Consider the following 20,345-nt stretch of genomic DNA (forward strand, 5'->3'; position numbering starts at 1 on the left):
CAGAGCTGGGCACCTCCCACTTTTTAGCTTAATCCCCTCATCAGCTCCAGCTGTTCAAGTTATTGTTGATTTTCCAAGGCTTTTGAGTACTCTACAGATCACCGTGATATGCTCACTCGCCACTCGGCCATGCCCCTTCCACTTAACCCACTTGCCCACCACACACCCTACCCATCCACTAAGCTTCTATCTATGCTCCCAGCCTAGCACCCTTCCACCTCCCCATCCCTCTTGCTACCCACCCACCACCTGGCCTGCTTGGTCTTGAGCAGGCAAGAGGTCACGTCAGGTTAACAAGTCTGTGAACTCAAGGCACATGAGTTTCCGTGATTTATTAATCAAACTGTATCTGAAAACAGTATCTTAGTATCTTTCAAAAATCCCACGGTAGTATCATGCAGTATGATTTATCTAGCCCTTCAAACAACAGGGCAGGTAAAATTCCGTAACTGTTTCAGCACCTCTATACTTCGTTCTAGTGGCTCCCTGAGTAACAGATCATTTTGGCAGTTATTCAGCGTCGCTGAAGCCTGACAATTCCTCTACACTATCTAACTGTGGAGAGCCTCTCCGTGACTGCTCTGCATGCCAGAGGTGTGCGGGTGGCGGGGCTGTCTCCATACAAGTGTGTAGTGCTCTTTGGAGACCCAGCATCTGGTGCAGCACCCCTAGAAAATGCTCAGGGCTTGGAGGCCTTCATTCTTAGCCCTGGCCTGGTGAGTGGCTGGGTCACCTCCTCTCTCTCCCCCAGCTCTTCAGCCAAACTTTGCAGAAGACTTAGGTGGTGCTAACAAAGAGCTATCCCAGAAGTTGCTTGTTTCTTGATATGTGACTGACTACTTTTATCCAAAGGCGAACATCTCTATTGGAATACTGTACTGTTATATAAAGGACAACACTGGTCTCGTAAAGGCTGGATTAAAATAATGCTCCCCGTATGAAAAACAATAATAAAACTGTAACCTTGCCAAAGACCAAAAATATTTCATATTTATTTTTGATGTGGTCTGCTTTGTTTTCTCAGCATGTTCTGAGCCAGAAGGGGAATTCACTGAGCTTTGGCAGCTTTTGATGTGGAGAATTGTAGTTAAAACGTTTTTATGTATTGGTATAGTAATGCCCCAAAAGGATGGAAAGTTTTAAAGGCCAAGCCAAGCCCTGCATCAAAAAATTTCCAATTAACTGATGAGAACTCCATGAGGGAAAACAGAAGATGTAAAATAACTGTTTACGTGACCAATTTTGAGGCAGCAATTCAGTCATGTTCTCTGTATAATAATTAAAACAGAATCAGGCAAGTCCGAATGTCTCTCCTGACAGGTTAGTTCCTCATTCTCCTTCATTTGTTAATTAATTTACTTATCAGGGTATAAAATGAAGAAGTAAAATCCCATTCATCCCCTTGAAGTGACCATGTTTAAGGAGATTTTAAGGAGGCCTTCCCTGTGACAGCCTCTGGGCTTGTTCTAATTTATAGCTCTAAGCAACTCTGGCCTCTGGCTCTAAGCACACAGAATTGAGCTCAGTCACATTTTTCTTTTATTTCTGTTTGGTTGTTTTTTATTCTTTCTATTGGCTATCATTGTCATTTTAGTATCTATAACCCCTTCTTCTTGATGCATTCTTTAAAATGCTGAGATATAATTGACACACTTGAAAATTTAAATTCATTCACTTATGCATACGAAGGCTGGGGTACAGACCTGGAGAGGCAGTGGGTGAGAGGAATTCACCAGAAAACAATGGGGAACAAACAGAATAGGCAGATGTACTGAAATACACAGCTGAGGGGAGCAGCGGGCGAGACGGGAGAGGTCTGCTGCGCCGTGTGGGTCACTCCCTGTTGGGGACTGAACTCATGCCACAGTGGCAGCCAATAGCTTGATAGAGCTGTGTCTTCAACCCCTGCACCACCAGGGAGGCCCCCAAAATTTCAATTCTTTGAAATACCTTTTAACTGTTCAGTTCACTGGTTTTTAGGATATTTTATGGAGCTGTGGATCCATCACCACAATGTACTTTCAGAACATTTTAATCATCCCCCAAAGGAACCCCCCTATCTTTGAGAGTCACTGTCTGCTTATTGTGGATTCGTAAGATTTTCTGTATCTAAGATCATGTCCTACACAAAAATACCTTTACTTCTTCCTTCCCATTCTGGTTGCCTTATTTTATTTTTCTGTTCTAAACCATTTACATTTAATGTGAACATCGAGATGGTTTATTTGAATCTATTATCTTGCTGTTGTTTTTATATTCATTCCCATCTGTTCTTCCTCTTTTTTTTTATTTTTATTTTTTTTAAAGATTTATTTATTTGTGCATACAGAACTGGGGTACAGGCCAGAGGCTCAGGGGCGGCGAGAGGCTTCACCAGAGACAGAGCAGGGAGCAGAACAGGTGGCTGGACAAAGTACACTGCTGAGGGGAGCAGCGGGCGGGTCAGGAGAGGTCTGCCGCGCCATGTGGTCACCTCCGGGGCAGGCGGGGATCGAACTCATGCAGAAGCGACTTTAGATTCTCAGTGCTGTGTTTTAACCCGCTGCACCACCAGGGAGGGCCTGTTCTTCCTCTTTTGAAAATTGAGTATTTTTTGTTTTCATCTGTCCTCTTTTGTTTGCTATAACTTGTTGCTTTTTTGTTTGTGGTTTGACTCACACCTTTTAAAATATCCTCTTACTGCTACTGAACTTTGTAAACATGGAATAGTTAAAATAATTGTTTTAAATCATCCCCCACTCATTTTCACATCTGCACCAATTCTGGGCTGGTTCCATTTGATCGGAGAGCGTCCTTAGCATGGGCCGTTTTCCCACTTCTGCGTGCCTGGTAATCTCTGATTGCCTGCCCAATGGCGTGTATTTTACCTTGGCGGCCAGCTCTATCCGTAAGCGGTGTCATGTATTTATTAGGCAAATCCAGAGCAGGGCTCAGTCTAGTTAATTATTCCCCACAGCTCCAGCGGACCTGCCTCATCCCCTGCCCAGCTCCTGTGAAGGTTTCCAGCGTGACCCTGTGAGCACTGGGAACGGCTCCTGCTGGGCCTTTCAGGTGCCTCTTCCCTGGCCTTGGACACTTTCCGAACACATGTGTGATCGAGGGGGCCCCTTTGTAGATGTTGGGTTCTCTCTGAGAGAAGTTCTTTCTTCTCTGCTCTGTTCTCCAAGCTCTGGCCATGGTGGCTTCCCTGGACGCTCAGCTCTTCTCCTTCAGCCCTGGAAGTCCCTCGGGGCCCCTCTGCAATTCTGCCTCCTGCCCCACAGCTCGCAGAGACTCTCACAGCTAAATGCTGCCAGTACTTAAGGGATCAACCTCATTTTCTTTTTCTAGGATTTCATTGCTTTCATGACTGTCTTTTACTGCTTGATGTCCAGTGTTTCGGAAACCATTGTTTCATGTTTCCTGTCTGCCTTTTTGTCGTGGGTGTGGTTCTTTTGGGCAGGAGGGTAAGTAAGCCCTGTGTCCGCTGCTTACCTTGGTGAGAAGAGGAGTCTCAGGGGGACTGTTTCCAAGGTTACCCAAGTGGTTCCATGCAGCCAGGCGAGAATCACCTGCACAGACCCCTTTCGTTGCTTAAAAAATTTTTTTTTTCTTCAGTCAAATAGAACCTTTGATTGTTTCCTCCCAACCATTCTCTGTTCTTTCTTTCTGGAACTTCTATTAGATAAATGTAAAATGAATTGCTCCTTCATTTCCAACTGTCTTTCAGATTTTCCATTACTTTGTCTTTTTGCTGTAGACTCTGACAGAGGTTTAAAAACTCTTTCCTCCAATACTTTTTCCTTTGATTAAAATTTTAATATTGGCAACCATAATTGTAACTCTCAGAACATTTTCTTCTTTTCCAATTGCAGTGTCTTCCTGGAAGTCTCTTCTTGTTTCATGGGCACATTTTCTTAATTTTTTTTTAAAGACTTATTTATGTATGCAGACAAGATCTGGGGTACAGGCCAGAGGTGTAGGAGTGGGGGGTGAGAGGATTCACCAGATACAGAGTAGGGAGCAAAACAGACAGGTCACTGAAATACACTGCTGAGGGGAGCAGCAGACGGGTCAGGAGAGGTCTGGTCAGGAGAGGTCTGCCGCGCCAGTCAGCTCCCTGGCTGGGGATCAAACTCATGCAGTAGTGGCTGCTGATAGCTTCATTGTGCTGAGACTTAACCCCTTGTGCCACCAAGGAGGCCCACGTTTTCTTATTTATTTGTTTCCTCCAGTGTTGTTTGTCTTAATCCACTTCATCTTTGGTGCCACTGAAAGCAGGTGGTGGCTTACATGGCTCTTCTTGGCAGCTGAGCGGGTCCGGTTCCCCTGCCGAAGGGCATGCAGGCCCTTTGCCCCTCTGACCTCTGGTTCATGGTGCTCCTGTTTGGCCTTTTGATGTCTGTGAAGTCATGACCCCTGCATGTTTTGGGGGACTGATTTTATCCTGGGGACAAATATTGACTCTTTGCGGAGGCAGTGGTCCTGAGGTGACCCATGGGAGCCAAGACCACCAAAGAAGGGAGAGATGCCACAGTTGGGGGAATCGACAGCGCCAGTGATACCCACTGAAGCTGTGGGCATGAGTGAGATTGCCCAGGAAGACCAGGAAGCAGAGAGACAGCTAAGGCCGCCCAGGGCTGACTGCATCGGGAAACAGCCAGCAAGGATCCACAAGGATGACTGGAGAGAGAAGGGAAATCAGGAGGGTGTGAAGGCAAGGGAGAGCAAGTCTCAAGAATGGAAACAGACCCTCCCTGGTGGCACAAGAGTTTAAAGCACAGCACTCTGAAGTTAGCCGCAGCTGCTGCTTCAGCATGAGTTTGATCCTGGCCAGGGAGGTGACCACATGGTGCAGCAGACCTCTCCTGACCCGCCCGCTGCTCCCATCAGCAGTATATTTCAGTACATCTGCCTGTTTTACTCCCCACTCTGTCTCTGGTGAATCCTCTCACTACCCCTGCACCTCTGGCTTGCACCCCAACTCTGTATGCAGAAATAAATAAATCTTGAAAAAAAAAAAAAAGGAATGGAAGCAAAATGTCTAATCTGTCCTTTGATGGAAATACCCAGGCCATGCTTTGGTGCGAGTAGCCACTGTCCCAGGGTACAAGAGTCCAGCAGGCCACAGCGGGTTGCATAGTGATGGGAGATGAGCTAATGTAGTCTGCTAGGGTAGATAGCCCTTTCAGAAGAGGGCTGGGAAGGAGGTGAGGGGTTGTGTTTTCTGATGAGGAATGGAAATGGTCACCGGTGAGGGTGGGAGAATTCATTTATAGAGCAAAGAGCCTGCTTTGGGTAATACTGTGAATGGTATGACTCTGACAAGCACACCCCACCGAGAAATGTGTCGACACACTGAAAAAAATCAAGCAAACGGACTTTGAAATGCACAGCTGAGGTTCATGAAAGTCAGGGGCCCCCAGGAGCCATGCACAAAGGGGAAGTGGAAAACCAGAGCCCTGTGCTACCGGCAGGGTGTAGATCTTGGCTGTGAAGGGGCTTGAGGTTTACAGCTGCCTACAGTTTAAGAGGAGGCCTCAGCTCAAGTGTTGAGAACTGAAACCTTAATGGAAACCTAAGATTCCTTTTTATTTTTGAAGATTTATTCTTATAAATGCATACAAGTACTGGGCTGCAGGCCAGAGGTATAGGATGGGAGTGACAGGAGAGTCACTCACAGAGTGAGGAGCAGAACAGGTAGATCTACTGAAGTACACTGCTGAGGGGAGCAGCAGGCGAGGTCTGCTGTACTCTGGGTCATCTCCCTGCTGGGGAACGCATGCTGCAGTGGCTGTGGGTGGCTTCACAGAGCTGCATTTTAACCGGTTGCACCTCCAGGGAGGGCCTCCTGTTGGCTTTACACCATGGTCTGGGTCTGGTACTGGAAAGATGATTTGGGCAGCAGTCAAGTGACATTCATCCATGCCCATGTTCTTCCAGCATTCCTCTTACAGGCGTGGCATCCTCAAATGTCACCACTGGGAATGTCCCAGGTGAGTATCCTGCTCAGCTTTTTAACAGAAAGAACATAAAACCCAGTAATAAATGAAAATATCACTTTTCTTCAAGAGGGGAACAACCCAGATCAAGAGCTATGGCTTTGCCACAGGGTCCCTTCCACACCATCCTGTCTAAACTTTCAACACCTTACCTGTTTCCTAGGGACGGGTCCGGTCATGCCTCCTGGGCAGAGCTCCCACGGCCCAGGCCTATCAGCTCATGGTGACCCCAGGAATGACACGGCCCCAGCTTCTGAATGACACGGGGCATGGCGGTCTTAGTCTCTCCCTCATGTCAGGACACATCCCAGTCTTATTTCACCCCTTCGGCTCCCCCACCTCCCACCCCTGACACTGGAGAGACTGGGAACCCCTGGAGGGCAGAGGCCAGGTCTGATTCCAAACCCAGGGGGCTTCTTCAGTGTCTGAGTCTGGCAAGCTAGAGGGGAGCAGGAGGGCTCCCAGATCCTCCTGAGCAGGGAGAATCTAGTGTTGCCCTTAGCAAGGCAGCGTTCCAGGGTGTGGGTGACCTCGGAACGCTCCAGGGCATGAAATAAACAACGGGGTGGCTCTCACACTGGGCTCATGTGTCTGGGTGGGGTGTTGGGCACCCACATCCTGACATATGCTGGTCCAGCCCTTCCTTTTTTTTTTTTTTTTGAAAGAGTAGTTGACACAGAACATTGTTTTCCTTTCAGGTGTACAACGTAACGATTGGATATTTGTGTATGCTGTGAAGTGATCTCCACGGTGAGCCTATTTGCAGTCTTTTCTTATCATCCATTCCCTTGAACAGGTCTTTGGGTTCATTACTCTGGCAGGGAACAATGTCTACTTAAAGCTTTATATCTTTATTGACATTATATTTATTTTCACCTCTCACCTTCTATGGCAAGTGATACTGGTTTTTCCATGTACAGAATTGATACCAAAAACGAGTCCTTTAAACATAAATTTATTGAGCAAATAATAATCTAACTTGAAGACAATTAGACAGAGTGACTCATCATACAGGTGGTAATCCAATATGACAAAAATCCTAACAGTCACACTGAAGCTTGGGAAAACAAGCCTGGAGAAGAGGGACTCTGCGTGGCTCCCCCAACCCTGGCTCCTTTCCCGGGGTTGTCAGCTGACACAGACAAGGACTGTTCCAGGCTCAGTGCTGAACCGTAGAAGTAAGCCTGTCGTGGGGCAAGTCTTTCCGGATCACTGCAGCGCCTGGACGGGCAGATTGCCGTGCCCTGGGCAGTGGTCCTTCCCAGAGGGATCAGCCCCCAGAGACGTGCCCGCCTCAAGAGGACTGTTGAGGACCCTGGCCCCCTTGGGCTCGAGGTCCCAGCTGCAGGCAGGAGGGGCCTCTCGGCACAGCTCGCCACACACCCTGCTGTGAGCTGGAGTCAAAGCCACAGTTCCTTATAGTGAAATGTCCCTTTGCCTGGTCTTGACCTCCCTTCACGTCTTCCTGAACACAGGGAAATTTATGGCTCTGGGGTGTGGCTTCCATCCGCTCCTGCTAGAACGACTGACCTCTGTCATCACCGGTCTGTTCTTCAGTGTTCAGAGCACCCGCACCCCAATATCGGCATCTCAGACCCACCCTGAAGGAAGGTGGATGTCGCATTTAAGCTATTTCCTGCTTGTCTGCTCTCTGTGGCTTCTGTTCTCTCTGCCAAAGCAGCTGAGCAGACGCACCTCTGGGCTTTTGCACCGTCTCTGTCCATACTCAGCCTGCCCAGACCCATATCCAGGGACACTGAGAGCCAGATGTGAAAGGCTGGATGTTCTCCCTTCGGGGATCAACCCGGGTTCCAAGGCTTGAGCCTCCTGAGGTCAGGCCTTCCTCAGGGGTCTTGAGAGATCAGTCCCCCAGCCCTGGGGATTCAGAACCTGATGCTGGTCCGGCCTTCACGCCTCCAGAAAGCTGAGATCTGCTCCTGGGTGACCCGAGGCTGGAGGCCCCACTCAAGATCAGGGCTTACTGGTCGTGGCCTCTGGGCCTGGGGACTCCCCCAGTACACACTGGCCTCTGGCCTCGGCTCAGCTTCAGCCCAGCTCACCAGGCCTGGGGGATGGGGCCTCCCTTCCCAGGCCTGGGCTCCCCTGAAGGTACTACTTCGGGGTGGGGCCTGGGGGACCAAGGAAATGGGAAGGGACTGTGGGGCTGAGGGCGCGGGTGGGGCTAAAGGGGCTGGGGGGGCTGTCGCTCGGGCCTCCAAGGTGCCCCCAGGGGTAGGAGGGTCCGGAGCCCTGTCAGTCAGCAGGGGCACCGCACAGCCATACCAGTCTTCAGAGCGTTCTCTTGGGGTGCCTATGGGGTCGATCCACAACTCTCCTCCGGGGCGCCAGACAAGGGTGGGGGCGCCGTGGCTGGGGGCTGGATGAAGAGATCGGCGGAACAGGCGATCGGCCAGCACAGCTGTAGCGACCAGGAAGAGGGCAGCGATGGAGGCCAGGGCCAGCATGATGGGGATACAGGGCCCGCAGGGCAGCGGGGGCCAGGAGGTGGGCTCCGGGGCAGGGGACGCTGCCTCCACCCGCCCAAAGGGCTGCTCTGGAGTCGAAGGCATCTGGGGAGACAGAGGGCAGGAGAGAAAGCGAGTGAGACAGGGTAGGCCCGATCTGGAGAAGAAAGAGGAGAAAGACAGACACCGCGAGACTGGTTTTCAGCCCTAAGAAACAGACCCCAGCAGAGACAGGAACAAACGAGGGGCCACCTCGCGGCAGAGGCCTGCTGCTCAGAAACCCGCCGCTTCCGGGGGGCCGTTTCTCTCCCAGACCCAGCATGCCTCACCCAGAACTCTAAGCACCCGCTCAGGTCTTGCTAGGCCTAGAGAGGAAATGGTGGATGAGAACGAGACCCTCGCCCAGGCCCTGCCCCTCGGAGCCCCTCCTGGGCCCACCCACGGCTGGGGCCTTAGAGGTCCTGTGGCCCCACACTGTCCTTGGCGTTGGGCTTGCTCTCTGCGGGCTCCTCTTAGTTTACTGCTGGGCCACGACCAGACCGCACCGCACCTGCCCGGCCCCTGACCTGTCTCCCCAGATGCTCCCACCTCTGAGGCCTCCTGCTGTCCTCACCTCAGGTCAGTGAGCTCCTCTCACTCGTCAGTGCTGGCCCCTGCTCCTCCTCACACATGCCCAAGGGTACAAGACAGTTGCTTCAGAGGAGGGCGGAAGGGAGGGTACATCCTGTTGCTGGGCAACTGCGCCACACTACCCCTGCCTCTGAGGAGTGTTTCCAAGGCAACCGGGGGATGTGGTCACTGCGGTGAGGGTGAGGAGGCGTTTCCTGGGAGTGGCAGGGCCAGAGTGGGCAGTGGCGCTGTTGAACTTAGACTCATCTGAGAGCAAGGCCCCAAGCCCCAGAACACTCTCCCAGAGGTCAAGAAGGAGACGGACTCTGGCCCCTCAGGTTTCAGAACACCAGACATGTGGCTCTGCCTGCCCCCGGGGTCGTCACCTGCCCCTGCTCTGCCCAGTGGGTATCTTTGGGGTGCGTCTGTCTGTGTGGCATTGTCAGGCTTCTGGGAAGAGTCCAGGGTCAGATAGGCAGAGGCCTGTCTCCAAGAGCCCAAATACATGCCAAATCAGCTCCTTTCTCCTGTGCTGGGAGCAGCAGCTGAGCAGGGCGGATAAAACGTCCTTAGCTTCTGGGCTGGAGTTTTTTCAGAGACAGTCTAGCTCCACTCACTTGCTGACAGAAAACAAGGGCGGTGTCACGCCCACAGTCACACACTTGCGTGGGAGCGAGGGCAGAAGCACAGCTATAAATACCTGGTCTGGCAAGCTCCCTGAACGCAACACAACTCTTACTAGCTATGAATATTTCGTTTTGCAAGATGACAGCCACTTTATGTGAAAGGCTACAAAAATATGTCAAATAGTCACAAGGGCAGCCTGACCAGGTCCCCTTGTCCTGTGACCTTGAGGAAAGGGCCAGTGGAGCCCAAAGTAGAGTACAGAGAGGAAGGAGAGGGAGATGGAAAGTTCTGTGGCTCTGGGCCTTATGACAAAGGCAGAAATTTGATGAGATTAGAATCTGATGGAACTAGAAGACTTACAACCTGAGCTTAATACCACTGAGCTGGGCATTAAGAATGGCTAAGGGGCCCTCCCTGGTGGCGCAACAGGCATACAATGCTGGCCACAGCTGCTTCAACGCCAGTTGGATCCCCGGCCAGGGAAGATCTGCCTCATGAGAGGCGCCCGCCCGCTGCTCCCCTCAGCAGTGTGCTTCGTCAGTTGGCCTGATCTGCTCCCCACGCTGACTCTGGTGGGCCCTCTCGCAACCCCTGTGCCTCTGGCCTATACCCCAGTTCTATAAATAAATAAATAAATCTTAAAATAAATAAATAAATTTCCTCCTCTTAAAAAGAAGAAGAATGGCTAAGACTCATGTAACATGTAGTTCCACCAACAGAAAAAGTTTAATATTAAAAAAAATCCAAGTAAATAAACATTTGCTATTTATTTGGTTGTTACATATGTGCTTTGCTTATTCATCTTTATTTAGAAAAATAAAACACTAGAGAAATAAACATTACTAAAAGCCAGAAAGATCGGTCATGATGTTCCTGTTTCTAAGCTATCAGACTGGTTGTTTTGATTCTTGACTTTCATCACTTAAAAAACACCTGAAATGGCCCTCTCTGGTGGCTCAACCGGCCAGCGCACAGCACTGTGAAGCTATCTCCAGCCACTGCTGCATGAGAGTTGGATCCCTGGCAGGGGGAGCTGACCCAGGGGGCGCAGCAGACCTCTCCTGTCTCACCTGCTGCTCCCCTCAGCAGAAGGGGAGGAAACAGTGAACTGCTGTGTGCAAAGTTCTGTCTTTGGTAGCTTTTTGCCTGAAGTCTCTATGTTGGTCTTAAAACATGCCCATGAATTCCTTAGCACTCTGCCTGCCATAGGTGGAGTCTGATTCCCCCTCCTGTGTCTGCTGAACTGTGGGCAACATGGCTTCCAGGGCTGAAGGGCACCCGCCTGGTTTGGTGGAGTGCTCGCTCACGCTCACACTCACGTGCTCTCTCTTTTTCTCTTTCCCTTCCCTCCTTCCTTCTTTTCCTTTCCCTCTCCGTCACCTCTCCTTTCCTCTCTCTCCATCACCTCCTCTCCCTCCTCCCCTTCTTCCCGCTTCTGGGTCCGCATGATCAGGAGGGCCCGCAGGCAGGTCCTAAGTTTCACTTCCGACAGAGTGAGATCTGCTTGGTCCGGTATGGTGAGTACTCAGCTTCCGCTCGTTAAGTGTGACACTGCCGGGTGCCACAGTCCTACGCACCATTGGAAGGACAATTCCTGAAAAAGTGGAGGTGGTCAAATAACCCCACAAGTGCCACCCACATTGGGCTGGGAGCTGGGGGCGCCCCCAGGGGCTGAACACTAGAGCAGTGTATCTGGACTCACCAGGGAAACCTAAAGGAGACAGAAGCTGGAGATTCTGATGTCCTCAGTCAGAGCCATGGCTCCAGCAGCAGGCTTTTATAACAGCTCCAAGTGCTTCTAACAACAGCCCAGTTGAGCCCCCGTGCGAGCTATGTGTTCCCGAGGTGCCCAGGCAGCCTTAGGCGCCGCAGGCCTGGGTGGGGCTGAGTTCCTTGTGCTCCAGGTGACACTGACCTGGCCAGCCTCAGCGCCCCTGGCTCTCTGGGACTTTCTGTGACTGCAGGGCCTGCCACACACTTGACCTGTAACTAGAAAGATCGAAGAACCGTTTTACTTTATTTTAAATGAATGAATTTGAATCTGAAGACTCACACTGTAGCTGTGGCTACTGGATGGAGCAGGCCTAGCGGATCTCAGCCAGGGAGGGGCCATGTCCTGACCGCCGGATGGGGCTCTTACCTACTCGGCACTGCTGTTGACGCTCCATTCCTCCTACCTTGGGCCCCCACTTCTGGCCTAAGAATGGGGGCTAAGGGGCGCAGGATTGGGGTGAGCATAGGAATCACAGGTGATCCTGAAGCACTGTCCTTACTCACCTGTGGCTGAAGCAGAGTGCTAGTGTTATATTGCTGTTACAAACCACCCCAAAACATAGGGACCCGAGGTAGCCAGATTTATTTTTCTCGCCAATCTGCATTCAGACAGAGATCATTGGGCACGGCTCACCTGCAGGTGTCTGCTCTGGTGGTTTGAAAGCCGGGGCCGGAGATGCCTCGAGAGCTGCTCACTGCGGGGGCTCAGCTAGGGCCCCCGCTGGGACTTTAACCGGGGCAACAACTACAAGCCCTTTGGGTGTCCTCACACATGGTGACCAGGCTCCAGAGGTGAGGAGAATGAACAAGAGAATGTTTGAGTCCCTGACTCTAGCTCCTTCCCTATGCTCTATTTCTGCCCTTGCGCTTGTTATAGTTCCCCTTTGTGCTTAACAGTCTTGGTTGGATTTCTGTGACTTGTGACCAAAAATGCTAGTTTGTACAACTCAGGCCTGTTAACTACATCCCAGAACAGAATCTCCAGCTAGATTCTACAGGTACTGTACAGGGCACCCCAATATGAATTGGGTTGCCTGTCTGTGGTCTTCACCCGTGTGCTTACGATTCAATCGTATTATGGACACACTCAAAAGGTTAAATAATGGATTTATTTATAAGGAGAAAGGTAAAGGAATAACCCAGGGAAAGAGGGAGAGAAACACAGGTTAACTAGGATGTCCTACCAGTTCTGCTGACTTGGACTCCACCGGCATGCTGAAAACCGATGGAGCGTCAAAACCATCAGCTGCGAACCACCAGGTCCCCCCAGAGCCCACATGTCCGGTCTTCTCCCAACCTGGCTGCTCAACTCCGCCCTCACGTCCTGCGTGCCTCTCCTTGGTACTGATGGGGTTTGGAGTTCCAGCATCTGGAGTGGGGGCGGAGCCCATGAAACCTGTACCTGTGACAGTACCTCAACGGTAACATGTAGAAAACACCTTTCCTTATGAGGTGGCTTGTTTCTTGTTTCTGCTTTTTGTCATGTGTAATATTTTTCAGTAAAAAAAACAAAACAAAACAAAAAATGTAAGCCCACATCTCCCCCATCTAAGCCAGGCTCCTTTACACCTGGCCTCGTGCCTGGCGGCTTGCTGAGCTAGTTGTGTGCGTCAGGCGGGGGTCTCTCCTCTTCACCCCTTCCACGGTCACCCGTCCAGGTGACCGGACATGTAGAAGATGGCTCTGCTCCTGATGCCTTCCTTGGAGGGCCCCACTACCACAACACGGTCACGCTGAAATCCCTGGGCTTAGCACACAAGGGCCCCCTCACTCTGGCTCCAAGCCCACCTCCCAGCCTCAGCTCTGTCATTTGTACCATGGCCTCACACGCAAATGCGTGGCTCCTGGGCCACCTTCCTAACGTGGGAACTGACTCGCCCATCTGTCCACCCCCCCACCCCCCAGGGACAAAGGTCCAATGATGTGCTACTTTACTGGGTACCAAGGACAGAGCTTCCTCTGCTAGAGATGGGAACACCCCTCTATCCCACTCACTTTTACTGGCCCATCAAGCCTCGGTTAAAAGCACCGTTCCTTTGGGAAGCCATGGCTTTCCCAAAGACTAGGAGCTGGCGTTCTCGCTGTGACGAGTGGGAAGGGTGTGCAGGGAAGACTCTCAGAGTAATGAAGCTTGTCTACTCACCCTCTGACTCCATCTCTGGGCTTGACTCCAAGAAAAAATGATAGAAACCACCCAAGATGGATTGACCTAGATTTCCAAATAAGGCATCAAGTCAAGTTCACTAGCAGTGACGTGATACAGAAAGTGTGGCTGAACCCCCTGTTTCTGGGGAAAGAAGTCGATGTGGGTGGGGGGAGAGTGTGTGATGCAGATGCCCTGGGCTTGTGTGTGAGGGTGCGTCAGACTCCCCAAGGGTGAGCTGCATGGAGTTGCATTTGGTGGGGAGCTGTGCAGATGCTCTAGGGAGCCTGGCTACTTCCTCCCCAAATACTCACTTGTCAGGAAAAAACACCACCTGTTCACCTGACAGTGTGTTGGGGACATTTTGATTATTCGTGAAACCATCAATCCAGTGACATTTGCTGAGTGCCAGGCATTAGAATTCAACAGCAAGCAATCAGACACTTGCTTACTTGAGGGAGACAGATGCAGCAAGCAAGCATGACCCTGTCTGTGCTCTGGCTCATCTCGGCTCAAACTTGAGCTGGTCTCAGAATAGGTGAGTCACGTGCCCCTCCTTGTGGGTGGGAGATTTAGGAAGACTGGGGAGTGAGCAAACAGCAGAGGGATGAGTGGGCTTTCCCAGCAGACCAGCCTCTCTGAGGGCACACATGTTTGCAAAACTGGAAGCCCTCTTCTGGTCCGTGCTCCTTCCCTGGGGTTCTGCTCACTTTCAACCTAAAGCTTTTGCTCACCCACCACCAAGTACCTCTTTTGCTTCTGGTTGGCTTCTGCTTGGCTGCCCAACTGGCCACCCTTACTCCTTCATGGTTCTCTGCAGCCCAAAACTGAAGCTGAAACTGGCCCCATCAGAAGACAACAAGACTTGATACAGCTCAAGGAAACGCCAGCTGAGCTGGATATGTGTAGTGCCCTCTGTCCACATGGCCACTTGTGAATGGGCCACGGGTCCCATGTGTCTGCCTGATGCCACCCAGGCGTGGTACCAGGATCCATGCCAGGCCTTGAGTGGCCAACGACTGAGCCCCGCCCACCTGATATTCCCATGTTGCTGCCCAACTCCTAAGTGCAATGGCCTGGCTGTACTCAGGCTCTCAGCCTGCTTCTGGTGCAGATGCTCTTCAGAAAACACGAAGGCCCCTGCCTCGCCCGCTCGCCACCCTGGTTCATCAGGGAGTTTCCTGCCGCCGAGGGCTGAGAGCCAGCTGGAGGAGGCTCCAGGAGACTCAGCTAACCAGAGTCATCCCTCATCTAGCAGCCCCCTCCTAGTGCCAAGGTACGAACAGCTCCTCACTGCTGTACTACCTGCAGGAAACAGGCCTGGGACCGAGTGTCCTTTCTTCATTACTTCTCTTGAGCTGTTATACATATTACCCCTTCATGTGCTTTTAATGGGTTCCATATTCACCAGATTGTATATCTAATTTCACCATTATCTAATTTCTGGAATATTCTTACCCCTCCTTCGTCCGTACCCATCAGTGGTCATCACTCCCCAGGCCCTGGGACCAATATCCACATTCTCTCTCTAGATTTGCCTGTTCTGGAGGTTTCACCTAAGTGCACTCACATGAGAAGGAACCATCTCTGTCACTTCCATGGAGCCTAGTGGTTTCAAGATTCCCCCACGCCAGAGCATGAACCAGTACTTATTCCTCTTATTTTCATTTCATTTTTTTTAACAGCTGAATAATATTCAGGTGTACACAATGTTTTCAAAACCCATTCATGGGTTGATAGTTATGTGGGTGGTTTCCACTTTTCAGCTATTAGGAGTAATGCTGCTTTGAGCATTCAAGCACAGGGTTTTATGTTGTCCATTTCTCTCGGCAGATCCCTAAGGGTAGAATTTCTCGGTCATGTGGTAATGCTATGTTTAACTTTTTTGAGGAACTGCGAGCGGCCAAGTTTATAACCGCTGAGTTCATCCACTCGTACTGGGCGCCCTCCCTCAGCGGTCGCCGCCCCACACCTTACCCCCACACTGTTGAGATCCCGCAAACCCGGCTCCTGGGCAAAATGTGGAGGCAAAGTGGGGATAGCCAGGCCAGAAGGGGGCTGAGGGCAGGCACCAAGGAGACAAACCTCCGGGAAGTTTCGTCAGCTGGAGCCACGCCCTCTTCTCAGTGTCACTGTGACTACAGTTCTGGACATATTTTGTAAGATTTATTTATTTATTCATACCCCTAATTAAAAAAAAGATTTATTTATTTATGCACACAGAATTGGGGTACAGGCCAGGGGTGAAAGGGTCAGAGTGCTCACCAGGGACAGACCAGTGTAAAGACCGGGCAGATTGACCAAGACACAGCTGGGGGCCATCAGGAGAGGTCTGCTGCACCAAGGGCTGCCTCCCCGGCCGGGATCGAACTCTGGCTGAGGCGGCTTTGGATAGCTTCATAGTGCTGCACTTTAACCTGTTGCACCACCTGGGAGGGCCCTCCACCCTAAATCCTACTGCTATAGAGGTGCTCTACGCCCGCAGACTGCCCCCTCCCTCCTCAGCCTGCTGCTCTAGGGCACTGACTCCATTTTCCCTGAACACACCCAGAGGCTGCTCTACCCACTTGCACTGGACCCACTCTGCTTCCTCTACAACCTGACTGCAACCGCGTAGCATCAGGCCCTTTCCCAGCCGCTGTCTGCGGCCCCCATGGCTCCCCGCCATCCCTTCTGCCTTGGACCAAAGCAGCCACCTTTGTTTTGTTCTATCATCAGGCTAGCGAGCCCTGGTGGAGGACATGACACAGCTCACCACACGGAGTGTCTCCGGCTCCACCTGGATCCTCAGTCAGACATTGCTCTTCCAAACCTGTCACAAGTTCTACAAGGAGCTGGTATAGCAGGGGGACTCAGTGTCACTGAGGATGCTCCCCGAGGGGAGCGACCAGACGTAGCCCCCGTTGGCCTGAAATCAACCGGGAAGGAAGAGAACAAAGGTGAGGCCCACGCATGGAAAGCTAGGAGTATGTGACTCGGGTTTACAACTAAAACCGGAATTTTGTGATTTTTCTCAGATCCGTGGAATAGAACCACTCTGTCCAGCATGAGGCTTTGTTGTCGTACCTGACTCATCTAGAACATTCCATGGCTGTCACCTTGCACCAGGCAGTGTTCTAGGCTTTGAACACTTTAACCACTTAATTTTCACAGCAACCTTAAGAGTTCGTACCTCCATGTTTTGTTTTGTTTTAGATAAGGAAACAGAAGCCAGGAGAAGTAAGAGAACTTGCCCAATACACAGGCTCCTGCATAGTAACCCTCGACTCCAACGCCACCTGTGCTCATCAGCTCCCCACGTCACCTGGATTAATGTGCTTGCAGAACACAGGTGCCTGAGCGCATCGGCCGGGCCTCACTTGACATGGGGAGGAAACCGAGTCGGCCGAGTTTACAGACGCCTGCCTGGTGACGCACTGCAGGACCGTGTGCTCCCTGGTGGAATGTCCCCCTCTGTGATGGCAGGTGACCCACCTGTGGCCACTGGGTGTGGCTGGTCAAAGGGCTCGTGTGGACAAGGTTTCATCCCTTCCAGTGTTAGTATGGAGAGTGACTAGTCTTTGTGAGGAGGAAAACAAGTAAAGGAAGCAAAGGAAAGATAAATCAAGCCAAGGGGAGAGAGAACTGCAGCTCGGGAAGGAGTATCAGTAAGACAGGTGGGGCTGAGCAAAGGCAGGCTTTTTATTCACCTGAATAATCAGGCAATGCTCACTTATTTCATTTCCATTTTCTTTTTGAAAGATTTATTTATTTATGTACACAAGAACTGGGGTACAGGCCAGAGGTGTGTGGGGGGTGTGAGAGGATTCACCAGACACAGAGCAGGGGGCAGAACAGGCAGGTTGACTGAAATAAACTGCTGAGGGGAGCAGCGGGCCTGGAGCAGCGGGCGGGTCAGGAGAGGTCTGCTGCGCCATGTGGGTCAGCTCCCTGCCGGGAACAGAGCTTGTGCTGATCGAGCTTGTGCTGCAGTGGCTGCAGAGAGCTTCATTATGCTGCGCTTTAATCCGTTGCACCACCAGGGAGGGCCCCGCACCAGCCTTTAAACCCATGTCTCTTTCTGGCACAACATGGTGTCCATGAATTCTTGATACATCTGTAACTATAGGTTTTTGACCAAAAAAATGATTAGCTCATTTTACAACATACACATATGTTGAGTCATGTTGTGTATCTGACAAAATGTTTTATGTCAACTACAGCTCAGTTACCGGTGACTAACACCTGCGTCACCTGCCCTGCATCTGGGTCTGCAGAACCACCCTGGTGAGGGCCTTGCCGCATCCCCTCCCACACCCAGTCTGGCAGTTGTGACAGAATATGCCAAAGAGCGTTGACACATAAAGAACTTGGATGTGAGCCTTACTTTTTCAGAGGCAGAGTTTGTTTCCTTCCAAGGTGTTTGGTTTGGTTTTATTTTTAATTACAATTCACAACAGGTAATCACATTTTATATTAACCCAGTGCACACAAAATAGGGTATTTAAATGAAACAATATTTCCAGAAATAATAATTAACCTTGTCCTGTGTAAAGCTCTCTTTTTTTCTTTCCTATTCCACCTTTAAAAATAAACCGGGCTGGCCCTCCCTGGTGGCGCAGCGGGTTAAAGCACAGCACTGAGAATCTAAAGCCGCTTCCGCATGAGTTCGATTCCCGCCTGCCCCGGAGGTGACCACATGGCGAGGCAGACCTCTCCTGACCCGCCCGCTGCTCCCCTCAGCAGTGTACTTCGTAGATCTGCCTGTTCTGCTCCCCACTCTGTCTCTGGTGAAGCCTCTCGCCGCCCCTGAGCCTCTGGCCTATACCCCAGTTCTGTATGAACAAATAAATAAATCTTTAAAAAAAAAAAAAAAATAAACCGGGCTTGGGTTTCATGGCTCATGAATGGGTTAAGACTTAATAGTTTGAAAAACACTGTTCTTGATTTTGATTCATGTTGACAAGTTTTTCCCCATTTTACGGGAGTCTCCAAAGAAGGAAGGGCCTCTGCTTTGCCTAAGGAATTGTAAATAAGAAGCGAAAGACACTCAAGGGGGAGAGAGAGGAATGAAAAGACACAGAGCAGCCTTGAACTGAGTCCCCTGCAGCTCACGCCCCTCTAGTTACCATTTCTGGAGCTGGGAATTCAGGGCTGGGTAAGCTATGTCCCTGCCTTAAAATGGGCTCCTGGCTCAGCAAAGCAGGCTGCCATGTAAACATATAAATTATGTACATTGATATAGGTTAATTAATAGGGGTTTTAAAGCGTAGTGATACAGGAAACACAGCTGGAGGCCAGAGAAGGACTGACAAATCTATTTGAAGTGGGGAGAGAGAGCTCTTGGTGGTGGTGGAAGGTCCCGGGTGGGCAAAGGAAGAGAGAATTTGAGCAGCTGGAGTAGCAGGGGGACAGCAAACACATAGGAGCAGGAGTTGGGGGGCTGTGGTGGGAGGGACAGGACTAGAGGGGTCCTTTCTGCAATTTAGTGAAATCCCTTTGCTCACTGGACTTGTTTATTTGGAAGACTGAAGGGTGAACAGAAGAGCAATGCTGGAATTTGTTTCTGTGGTTAGACCCTTTGTTCCACTGCAGTCACCCTGAGGCTCAATGTGTAAATGAGAATTGATCATTTTCTTCAACAGGAAACAAATCTGCCATTGTTTGGAAATATATTTTGAAAAATCCTTAATGGGAATAAAGGGGCCAATTCTCACTCTGGGATCTGAATTTGAACTAAGGCTTAGAGAAAAAAAGATAAAGTGATTTTGTCTAAGCAAGGGGTTAGTTCTCAGGAGGTCCAGGGAAGGGGGGGCTGGGGAAGTCGGTCAGTTCACACAGCATGGTGCCCATGTACACCCTCGTGAACCCCTCCCCAAGTCCATGTTTCACTTTACCCAAGTCCTGTGAGAGTAATCCTTTCCAAAGGACTCAGGAAGAAGCCACTCGAGCTCAGCCTGCCTGGCCTGGCACCATCTGCCCACTGGCAGCTGCCCAGATCTCACCTCCCGCTGACTTCCCTCACCCCCACCCCCTGCCCACCCTTCTGTTTCTAAATCCATCCCACACACTTCCTGCTCAGGGCTTTGGTGCTCTGTTCCCTGCCTGACCCACTCTTTACCCAAATAGCCACATCCTCTTCACAAATGTCACCGGGGTTGAGGCTCCCCCCCACCCTAAAGAGGGGCTTCCCTGTCCCTCTTGGATGCCTCACTCTGCTTTGCTTCTTTCTTCAAGATGCTCTCTGACACCCCCCACCCAATTGGGCAGTAACATGCAGTTGACTCACCTGACTCCCCACTGGAGTGGAAGCTCCTGGAAGGCAGGTGAGTTAACTGTGAAACAGGAGACAGGAGGTTGAGAGGCAGCAGAGGTGGGGCCTGGTGTCCCCTGCCTTCAGCTTCTTCCTCCTGGCGTTTCAGGGCTGCATCTTTGTCACCTCAAGCAGAAAGCCATCCGTTATTTCACTAAGAAAATGGGTTTATTTGGAACTGCAAACCAAAAGGCAGTTTGATAAGTGTACATCTCTTGAGATTCACACGCACTCCCCTGAGTTAAGGGTAACCCCCAGTTAAGGGTGACCCCCAGCTTCTGAGGAGCCTCTTTCCCTCTTCCTGCTCAGGCTGGGAGGCAACATCACTTCCCACAGGCCAGCCAGACACCCTGGGTCCTGGGCCTAGACACTGCCTTTGAGTTTTCTGCCCCGTTTACATAGGGTTGTGTGTGTTAATTTTTCCAAGAGTAAACCCTAGACGCACACAGTCACCT

General features: G+C 50.9%; 1 protein-coding gene across 2 annotated transcripts; it reads right to left on the minus strand.

Annotated features, from left to right (window-relative positions):
- Window positions 1–6,920: 6,920 nt before the first annotated feature.
- LOC101628728 (chromosome unknown open reading frame, human C16orf54) lies at window positions 6,921–9,121 on the minus strand. Of its 2 annotated transcripts, none has more exons than XM_004691689.2 (2): window positions 9,060–9,121; window positions 6,921–8,551 (listed from the first exon to the last, which is right to left on the minus strand). In XM_004691689.2, the coding sequence occupies exon 2, from the start codon at window positions 8,549–8,551 to the stop codon at window positions 7,865–7,867; it is 687 nt and encodes a 228-aa protein (XP_004691746.1). In that variant the 5' UTR covers window positions 9,060–9,121; the 3' UTR covers window positions 6,921–7,864. The 2 variants fall into 2 exon arrangements, with proteins under 2 accessions (XP_004691746.1, XP_012587077.1); XM_012731623.1 differs by having other exon boundaries at window positions 9,035–9,084.
- Window positions 9,122–20,345: the final 11,224 nt, after the last annotated feature.

The sequence above is a fragment of the Condylura cristata genome, unplaced genomic scaffold (genome assembly GCF_000260355.1).
Source record: "Condylura cristata isolate star-nosed mole 26May11 unplaced genomic scaffold, ConCri1.0 scaffold00032, whole genome shotgun sequence".
NCBI classification, from domain to species: Eukaryota; Metazoa; Chordata; class Mammalia; order Eulipotyphla; family Talpidae; genus Condylura; species Condylura cristata.